This window comes from Arachis ipaensis, chromosome B4 (assembly GCF_059453495.1).
Source record: "Arachis ipaensis isolate K30076 ecotype BB chromosome B4, ASM5945349v1, whole genome shotgun sequence".
NCBI classification, from domain to species: Eukaryota; Viridiplantae; Streptophyta; class Magnoliopsida; order Fabales; family Fabaceae; genus Arachis; species Arachis ipaensis.
The window spans coordinates 5,672,749-5,683,056 of NC_142439.1; the positions used below are offsets into that span (position 1 = coordinate 5,672,749).

At 35.7% G+C, this 10,308-nt stretch overlaps 2 protein-coding genes across 4 annotated transcripts; one reads left to right on the plus strand and one right to left on the minus strand.

Moving 5' to 3' along the window:
* The first annotated feature begins 1,293 nt into the window (after window positions 1-1,293).
* On the plus strand, window positions 1,294-4,338 carry LOC107638589 (uncharacterized). The gene is made up of 4 exons (XM_016341923.3): window positions 1,294-1,712; window positions 2,013-2,211; window positions 3,273-3,528; window positions 3,638-4,338. The coding sequence occupies exons 2-4, from the start codon at window positions 2,029-2,031 to the stop codon at window positions 3,781-3,783; spliced, it is 585 nt and encodes a 194-aa protein (XP_016197409.1). The 5' UTR covers window positions 1,294-1,712; window positions 2,013-2,028; the 3' UTR covers window positions 3,784-4,338.
* A 1,161-nt stretch (window positions 4,339-5,499) lies between these two features.
* Window positions 5,500-10,097, minus strand: LOC107638587 (uncharacterized). Of its 3 annotated transcripts, none has more exons than XM_016341920.3 (7): window positions 9,527-10,097; window positions 8,421-8,503; window positions 8,090-8,281; window positions 7,591-7,695; window positions 6,289-6,544; window positions 6,103-6,180; window positions 5,500-5,912 (listed from the first exon to the last, which is right to left on the minus strand). In XM_016341920.3, the coding sequence occupies exons 3-7, from the start codon at window positions 8,126-8,128 to the stop codon at window positions 5,779-5,781; spliced, it is 612 nt and encodes a 203-aa protein (XP_016197406.1). In that variant the 5' UTR covers window positions 8,129-8,281; window positions 8,421-8,503; window positions 9,527-10,097; the 3' UTR covers window positions 5,500-5,778. The 3 variants fall into 3 exon arrangements, with proteins under 3 accessions (XP_016197406.1, XP_016197407.1, XP_016197408.1); XM_016341921.3 differs by having other exon boundaries at window positions 8,421-8,556; XM_016341922.3 differs by having other exon boundaries at window positions 8,421-8,616; window positions 9,527-10,024.
* Window positions 10,098-10,308: the final 211 nt, after the last annotated feature.

Sequence of the window (10,308 nt, forward strand, 5' to 3'; positions counted from 1 at the left end):
ATTGGTAAAAATGTTGTCCAGAAACACAGAAGAGCTAGTAAAAACAATGGTACACCAAAAAAAGGACCTTTTTTACGATAAACATGAATTGGATATGACTTACTTGCGACGTATAGGTTTCTCTTTGTAATTCTTCTTCGACGCAGTCATTGGTGTAGTGTAATTTTGTCCGGGGTTGAAATCAAGTTGAAATTCCCAATTCGTTCGAAAACTCCGTGGTTAGGGTTTTACGCTTGAAGCTGAACCAAAAAGAATCGTGAAGTTTTTTGGAGCAAACTTAAATTACGGTTAGGAGTGTGCACGGGTAGCGGGTACTCGATTACCCGTCCGAACCCGAACCGAACCAATTAAATTGATTTTGGAACCGATGGATAATCGGGTCCAACCTAAACCAAACCGATGACATTTACTAATGATTGGTTTGGGTATCGGTTTTAGGGGCGCGGAAGCCAAACTAACCCGTGAACCCGATCATAATTAATTAAATAAAATATATATACCCTAATACTATCTCACTAACGGCGCAACCATGGAGTAGACCCAGAAAGTAGAAACCCTAGCAGAGGCGGAGCTTTCTCCTACCACGCAACCAGCTTCTCCAATCTTCATCGCTTCTCCATTAGGCTTCAGGCGCATCGTCTTCTCCACCTCGTCCGTGGACCATCTGGTGCATCGTCTTCTCCATCGTCTTTCTGGTAGCGGCAGTGACGCAGCAACCAACTTTCTCTCCGTTGTTGGCGTCTCAGTCGGTATCTCTGTCAGCATCGTTGTTCGCGGTTCCCTCTCCAGCAGCCAGCTTCGTCTTCAATCAGCCGTTCCTTCTGCAGCAGCCAGCTTTCTCCAAGCTCCAACGTCGTCTTCTCTATAATTTTTGGGGAATGTTATATGTTAAAGTGTTAACTGTTTTATTTTCTGTTTAATTTTTGAAATTATACATTCTTAGTTGTTGTTGAATAAAGCAATCTTGATCACTCTGAAGCAATCGTGCTGTTCAATTTTTTAAATATTAATAGAATCTTGCTCTTATGTAAAAGCTAGATTTGATTTTGAACTGAGGATTTTCTATAAGCTAATTTTGATTTTTAACTTTAAAAATATTATGCTATTCATTTACTATTATAATTCATGGTAGCAGATAAACGAAGAAAAAATTGAAAGAAAGCTAGAACTGAATTTTACTAATGGTGAGATTTAGATTTGTATTAGCGGTACACACTATATATAAGTTAGTAACTATGAAGAAATTATATGTAAACTATACTCTGATTAGTTGAGTAATTAAATGAATACTCTGCAGTGTTATATTTTTTATTGTAAACTTCCATTTTGGGGACATAATGCTTGCAATGTTAATAAATACTCTGCAGTAAGGTCTTTCAATTGTACTAATTGGTAATAGCCACACTGATCTTTACGTCTAAATACTCTTTTAAAAACTTGGGTGACAGACTGGCGAAGAAGCAGGTGTCACAACGAAAGGTGACATCGACTGACAAAGAGGAAGGAAGTTGTTTTCACGAGTCACGACTGGCAGTGGCGACGCCGATCAGAACGCGAGCAGATTTGACGATGAGAAATTGAGAATTTAGAGCTCCTTCCACTTCGATTCGGTTACCTAATTTAACTAATTTCTCCGTACAAAACTCCGTTTCCATTTTACGGCGTTTACCGCCATGGAAGCCACCGACGACGTAGAATCCCCCACACCGATTGTACGAAACTCCTCACATCTTTCTTTATTCCTCAATTTTATATCATTATTATTCTTAAATTGATCTAGCTATAATATTTGATATAGTAGCATTAGGCAAAGAATTTGAGTAGGGTTCACTAGAATTTCCTTGTTTATATGAAGGTATTGGTAAGTGAACTGGTTTCCTTGCCACTGCACAAAGATATTAATATAGTGAATATGTATTTGATCAACCTTAGGTCAATCTGTATTGGTATACTGGAAATAATTTAGTAAATTGGGAAAAGCATTGATTTGGGCCCATTTCCTTTTCTTCTAGGTTCCTGAAGATAACTATGAAATGTGTTTGCCTTCACCATCCTGAGTTCATTCAATTATTAGTTTCATTGATATTATCTAATTTCCTTTACCAAGCCTCCCCAAAGTTAGCAGGAACTGTTAACTGGGGTACAACAACTGTTATTGGAATATTTGATGGCATGTTATACGGCGGTAGCAAGGAGGCAGCTGCTTCTGTTGTAAGTTCTTATTACAAGAGGCCTCGATTCCTTTTTCTTCATTTTTCCCCCATATGGCTATGAGAGTGTTTTATGCTGAATACAGAACGGGTGTTACTGCTAACATCCAAACTACAATCATGGATTTCATTCTTTACATTATAGAATTCAATGTTGCGTGTAACTCCGTGTATGAAAGTGATCTTCTTTTGCATACTGTTAGATGTGTCACGAATAACACTTTGGTGTTGATGTCGAAAGAAATTTTTTTTCCTTTTTTGTGGATGCAGAGGATTTATTTTCCTTGAAAAACTACTTGTATATAACGTTAAGCTACCTTCCATAACATGGTAAGAAACTATTTAGAGTTAAATGTACTTGAACTTTATCTTTGATATTGTTTTTTCATAATCCAAAAAATGTTAGAGTTTTTGCTCAATCCTTCTTGCTTGATGAGATTTATTTTCTTGGGGAACTAGTAATATCAGAAGGAAGGTGTAAACCAATCCATTAGTGTACCATAAAGATGTCAAAAGATTGTCTAATCCCGTCAACATTCTAATCCCGTCAACAGGCTAGCATAAAGATATACTTGATCGATTTGTAGGTTTTCAAGAGCTTAAGCTAAAAAAGCTGGAGTTGTTTTAATTTGTTGAATTGCAATTGCAGTACAAAAAATAACTGAGTACTTACTTTCTTAAATGAATGCAAAGATGTTTCTGTTTTGTCACAATAGATAGTATATATCCTCTTTATTCATGTCATCTAATGTGAAGTTTCACTCTTTTCTACTATTTGTATAAGCTTGTTTTCCTTTTAATGCATTGCTATGAAGTTGAGGAGATAAATACCTGACCCACTTCAATAATCAATAGATGGAATGAATGCTAATATCTGAATACAAAAATAAACCTTACTAGCATTTTCTTTAGACAGAGAAACAAAACCCATGAACATAGTGCTATGGTTTATGTTTTCTTTGTTGATTAAACATTCTGTTGTCAAGTATGTGAAGGCGGAGGTTTTATTTTTTATTATCCAATTTTAGTCATGGTATTTATAAGTTCCTAATGTTTTGCTAGAGCAAGGACGCAGAAGTGACATTGAAGCTTGGAAGTACAAAAGACAAACGTGAGCAATATCGTTTGATGAGAGATGCTATGGAGAAACGGTTCATTAGGGTTACACGGGGCTCAATAGTAGGAGGAGTACGCCTTGGAATGTTCACTGCTGCATTTTATGGCTTACAAAATCTACTTGCAGAGCAGCGAGGTGTGCATGATGTTTTTAATGTTGTTGGTGCCGGTTCAGCTACTGCTTCAGCTTTTGGTTTAATATGTAAGAAATGATACTCTGCCACTAGACTCTTTATAACATGGACTGAATCACAAAAAAAAATTCATTTTTCATTCATTTCATTGTATTAATAGATTGTTTCCCTTTGTAGTGCTAGGATCACTACGTTGGCGAGCTAGGAACATGATGCTAGGATCAGTTTTGGGAGCAGCATTTTGTTTTCCTCTTGGTAACATAGCTATATTTCTTGATACTTTGTCAGCTCAGATTGTCGATGTGACTTTTGCAGATGCATAAATTTCATATATAATATGTTGTGGAATATAATGCTGTTAGAATTAGAAGCATCACTTGATGCTCAATCTGGTAGCAATTTCTCATATTCAACCAAGTTTTCACTATATTTGTTGAAAGTCTTGTCTCATGATACGTTGGCAAGTTGGCTCCATTTGAAGTTGATAGAAAAAGCTAATGAAGGGAATCAAGCTGCAAATGAAAACTTAGATAAGAGAGACATAAAAAGTGGAGTTAGTGCTGCAATCGAAAGGCTTGAAAGCAATTTACACAAATGGAAGCTATTTGGCTACACAGAGGAATGCCTTCTTGTTTCTATTTTTCAGGGTGGTCAAGTAATCATGCAATGGAGGATGTGACACCACTGGGAATGGCATTGATGTCCACTTAATAGGAGAAAAAGTTGTATTAATTAAATAATTTTGTTGACCAAGTTGAGTCACACAGTTCTTCCATACGAAATTATGATGCTATTATTAGTTTGTTATTATGTTTTTAGTCTTGTTATTATGACTTATGAGGCTATTGTGGTATGAATATCATCTGTTGCAGTGCCAATAGTATCTTGGGTCAGCCTCTAAGCTCCTAGTTTCTAACGTGTCTTGAGGCAAAATCATACGAGTGAAATTTGCGTTATTGATGTGGCCATTGACTTGTAAAAAAGTTTAAAGTGTTGTGATAAAGATATGGATGATCACGTTTATCATGGGTGGCTATCTTTTTCAATGCTGAAGGAATCTTTTTCAAGACAAAATCAAATTAATTGAGAGTTGAAAATGATGTGCTCGTACATGTATAAATAGTGATAGTATGGCATGAGTATTAGACACACAGTAATAAAACATTCCATTTTCTCTCTTTTACTGTAATATTCTTCTATGCTAATAAACTCTCTCTCTCTCTCTTTTATTTCTCTGTAGTTTTAAGCTATATAACAACAACAACAAAGTTTTGTTTCACTAGGTGGGAGGTTTTAAGCTATAATATTAGTAAATAGATAAATTACTTATATTACAGTGAGATAAGAGTATATTTATATTTCTCTATTTTATATTCCTTATTTATTTATTTCACAACACGTTATCAGCACGAGATTCTGATCAAATTTTTAGAAGACTCAAGTAACAAAGAAATAAGGAATATAAAATAGAGAACTATAAATATGCTCTTATCTCACTATAATATAAGTAATTTATCTATTTACTAATACTATGGCTTAAAACCCGAAATAAGGAATATAAAATAGAAAAATATAAATATGCTCTTATCTCATTATAATATAAGTAATTTATCTATTTACTAATATTATAGCTTAAAACCCCCACCTAGTGGGATAAGACTTTGTTGTTGTTATATAGCTTAAAACCACATAGAAATAAAAGAGAGAGAGTTTATTAACAGAGAAGAATATTACAGTAAAAGAGAGAGAATGAAATGTTTTATTGCTGTGTCTAATACTCATGCCATACTATCACTATTTATACATGTACGAGCACTTCATTTTCAACTCTCAATTAATTTGATTTTGTCTTGAAAAAGATTCCTTCAGCATTAAAAAAGATAGCCACCCAAGATATACGAGATCATCCATATTTTTATCACAACACTTTAAACTTTTTTATAAGTTAATGACCACATCAATATCGCAGATTTCACCCGTATGATTTTGCCTCAAGACACGGTAGAAACTAGAAGCTTAGAGGCTAACCCAAGATACTATTGGCACCGCAACAAACGTATTCATACCACAATAGCCTCATAAGTCATAATAACAAGACTAAAAACATAATAACAAACTAATAATAGCATCATAATTTCATATGGAAGAACTGTGTGACTCAACTTGGTCAACGAAATTATTTAATTAATACAACTTTTTCTCCTATTAAGTGGACATCAATGCCATTCCCAGTGGAGTCACATTCTCCATTGCATGATTACTTGACCACCCTGAAAAATAGAAACAAAAAGGCATGCCTCTGTGTAGCCAAATAGCTTTCATTTGTGTAAATTGCTTTCAAGCCTTTCGATTGCAGCACTAACACCACTTTTTATGTCTCTCTTATCTAAGTTTTCATTTGCAGCTTGATTCCCTTCATTAGCTTTTTCTATCAGCTTCAAATGGAGCCAACCTGCCAACGTATCATGAGACAAGACTTTCAACAAATATAGTGAAAACTTGGTTGAATATGAGAAATTGCTACCAGATTGAGCATCAAGTGATGCTTCTAACAGCATTATATTCCACAACATATTATATATGAAACTTATGCATCTGCAAAAGTCACATCGACAAAGTATCAAGAAATATAGCTATGTTACCAAGAGGAAAGCAAAATGCTGCTCCCAAAACTGATCCTAGCATCATGTTCCTAGCTCGCCAACGTAGTGATCCTGGCACTAAAAAGGGAAACAATCTATTAATACCATGAAATGAATGAAAAATGAATTTTTTTTGTGATTCAGTCCATGTTATAAAGAGTCTAGTGGCAGAGTATCATTTCTTACATATTAAACCAAAAGCTGAAGCAGTAGCTGAACCGGCACCAACAACATTAAAAACATCATGCACACCTCGCTGCTCTGCAAGTAGATTTTGTAAGCCATAAAATGCAGCAGTGAACATTCCAAGGCGTACTCCTCCAACTATTGAGCCCCGTGTAACCCTAATGAACCGTTTCTCCATAGCATCTCTCATCAAACGATATTGCTCACGTTTGTCTTCTGTACTTCCAAGCTTCAATGTCACTTCTGCATCCTTGCTCTAGCAAAACATTAGGAACTTATAAATACCATGACTAAAATTGGATAATAAAGAATAAAACCTCCGCCTTAACATACTTCACAACAGAATGTTTAATAAACAAAGAAAAGATAAACCATAGCACTATGTTCATGGGTTTTGTTTCTCTGTCTAAAGAAAATGCTAGCAAAGTTTATTTTTGCATTCAGATATTAGCATTCATTCCATCTATTGATTATTGAAGTGGGTCAGGTATTTATCTCCTCAACTTCATAGCAATGCATTAAAAGGAAAACAAGCTTATACAAATAGTAGAAAAGAGTGAAACTTCACATTAGATGACATGAATAAAGAGGATATATGCTATCTATTGTGACAAAACAGAAACATCTTTGCATTCATTTAAGAAAGTAAGTACTCAGTTATTCTTTGTACTGTAATTGCAATTCAACAAATTAAAACAACTCCAGCTTTTTTAGCTTAAGCTCTTGAAAACCTACAAATGGATCAAGTATACCTTTATGCCAGCCTGTTGACGGGATTAGACAATCTTTTGACATCTTTATGGTACACTAATGAATTGGTTTACACCTTCCTTCTGATGTTACTAGTTCCCCAAGAAAATAAATCTCATCAAGCAAGAAGGATTGAGCAAAAACTCTAACATTTTTTGGATTATGAAAAAACAATATCAAAGATAAAGTTCAAGTACATTTAACTCTAAATAGTTTCTTACCATGTTATGGAAGGTAGCTTAGCGTTATATACAAGTAGTTTTTCAAGGAAAATAAATCCTTTGCATCCACACAAAAAAAAAAAAAAAATTTCTTTCGACATCAACACCAAAGTGTTATTCATGACACATCTAACAGTATGCAAAAGAAGATCACTTTCATACACGGAGTTACACGCAACATTGAATTCTATAATGTAAAGAATGAAATCCATGATTGTAGTCTAGATGTTAGCAGTAACACCCGTTCTGTATTCAGCATAAAACACTCTCATAGCCATATGGGGGGAAAATGAAGAAAAAGGAATCGAGGCCTCTTGTAATCAGAACTTACAACAGAAGCAGCTGCCTCCTTGCTACCACCGTATAACATGCCAGCAAATATTCCAATAACAGTTGTTGTACCCCAGTTAACAGTTCCCGCTAACTTTGGGGAGGCCTGGTAAAGGAAATTAGATAATATCAATGAAACTAAATATTGAATGAACTCAGGATGGTGAAGGCAAACACATTTCATAGTTATCTTTAGGAACCTAGAAGAAAAGGAAATGGGCCCAAATCAATGCTTTTCCCAATTTACTAAATTATTTCCAGTATACCAATACAGATTGACCTAGGGTTGATCAAATACATATTCACTATATTAATATCTTTGTGCAGTGGCAAGGAAACCAGTTCACTTACCAATACCTTCATATAAACAAGGAAATTCTAGTGAACCCTACTCAAATTCTTTGCCTAATGCTACTATATCAAATATTGCAGCTAGATCAATTTAAGAATAATAATGATATAAAATTGAGGAATAAAGAAAGATGTGAGGAGTTTCGTACAATCGGTGCGGGGGATTCTGCGGCGTCGGTGGCTTCCATGGCGGTAAACGCCGTAAAATGTTAACAGAGTTGTGTACGGAGAAATTAGTTAAATTAGGTAACCGAATCGAAGTGGAAGGAGCTCTAAATTCTCAATTTCTCATCGTCAAATCTGCCCGCGTTCTGATCGGCGTCAAGCTTATATTCTAATACCTGAATATTAACCAATCAATGAAGACAAATGTAGAATTGGCAAAAATGTTGTCCAGAAACACGGAAGAGCTAGTAAAAACAATGGTACACCAAAAAAAAAGACCTTTTTTACGATAAACATGAATTGGATATGACTTACTTGCGACGTATAGGTTTCTCTTTGTAATCCTTCTTCGACGCAGTCATTGGTGTAGTGTGATTTTGTCCGGCGTTGAAATCAAGCTGAAATTCCCAATTCGTTCAAAAACTCCATGGTTAGGGTTTTGCACTTGAAGCTGAACCAAAAAGAATCGTGAAGTTTTTTGGAGCAAACTTAAATTACGGTTATGTCCTTCCTATAGACAGACAAACAGATTCAGTAGTAATTTAGTAACAAAAGATTTAGACGCTGATAAAAATGTTATCGACAAACAAAAATTAAGAGGATTAATTTTGACAAAAATGATCAATTATCAATTGAGTTATCTAACGTTAAGGTTAAACGTTGATGTGTTAGTTAACAATTATTTATAATTACAAAAGTTATTCATACTTTTAATTTTTATAATTTTAAAAATACTCAAATTTTAATTTTTTAAAATTTCTAATCTCCTTTTTGAGTTAAATTTTAAAGTGATATTTAAACTTGCAATCGCATATCAAGAATCAGGATTTCACACCAAGAATCAAGATTTCACACACAGAACTTTCAGTGTTTATCTCAAGGTTGCGAGAACGGAACCGGTCGACTCATTAAACAATAATAAAATTATTAAAAATTCGATATACAATTTTAAATATACAAATTCAATAATTTCTAAACTAACAAAATTCAAAATTTTTATAATTTGACATAATAACTTGTTCATGTTTTATCATTAATTATTAATTAACTTATAAATTATAACAAAATAATCGGCAAGAATTCTCATTGCAATAAAAATTTAGAATCACATACTTACACGTACACAAAAATTCAAACCATAAGCAACAAAAAAATTCAGAATCACAACAAATTTCAACAAAAATCTTTCAATCAAGTATTCAACAACAAAAACTCAGAATACTGAAAACTCAACATCCAAATCCAGAGAATCCAGAAACAGAAAAACTAACCAAAACAATCCAAACTTAACACGCAAAAAGTTTCAGAATCACATAAGCAACAACCCAACTCAGGACCCAATCCCAACTCAGAATCTAGTACAAAAACAAAACTCCGAAGCCAGAATCTTAGAAATTGAAACTGAAGAAGCAGTGGCTTACCGGAGATACAGCGAGGGAGGAACGGCGGTGACAGAGTGAGCTCGGAAGCGGATCAGCTTGCGATGGCGAGGCCCCGAGCAGAGATTCCACGGCGAGGCTCCGGGCAGAGATTAACGGAGGAGAGGATGCGCATGAAAAGGATCGAGCAACCGTTCGCGTGACGTGGAGGAGAAGAGGATCGAGGACGACGACGACGGTACCCTCTGTCACTGCCGACGACGACGATGACGGAGGCGGGCTTCACGACGAGCACAGAGACGGTGAGGAGGAGAAGAGTGGCGGCGGCTGGGGGGTGACGGTGGCAGGTGGGGCTTCGCGTTGAGCACAGAGACGGTGAGGAAGCGAAGAGTGGCGGCGGCTGGGGGGCAGACGGTGGCTGGTGGGGCTTCACGACGAGCAGGCGGCTGCGGGCTGACGGTGGCAGCGGTGTTTACTCTGATAGGGTTAGGAAATTAGGAATTTTGGTGAGAAACTGAGATTCTGAGAATGTGAGAGTGAGAGAGAAGGGAGAGGGGGTCGCCGTTTTGAAGCCGAAGGGGAGAACCGGGCCTTCAAAAAACCCGTCCAGTTCATTGGTTAATTGCCGGTTCAATTGATTTATAACCGATTTTTAAAAGACGGTTTTAGAGGTCAATTAGATCGGTTAAAAGATCGGTTCTCAGTTAATCCGATTAAACCGAACAATTCAGTATGATTTTTAGAATCTTGGTTTATATTTTCTTCCTCCACAAGAATCAGAAATTCACAAATTCAAATCAACATTATACAGATTCATAATCAAC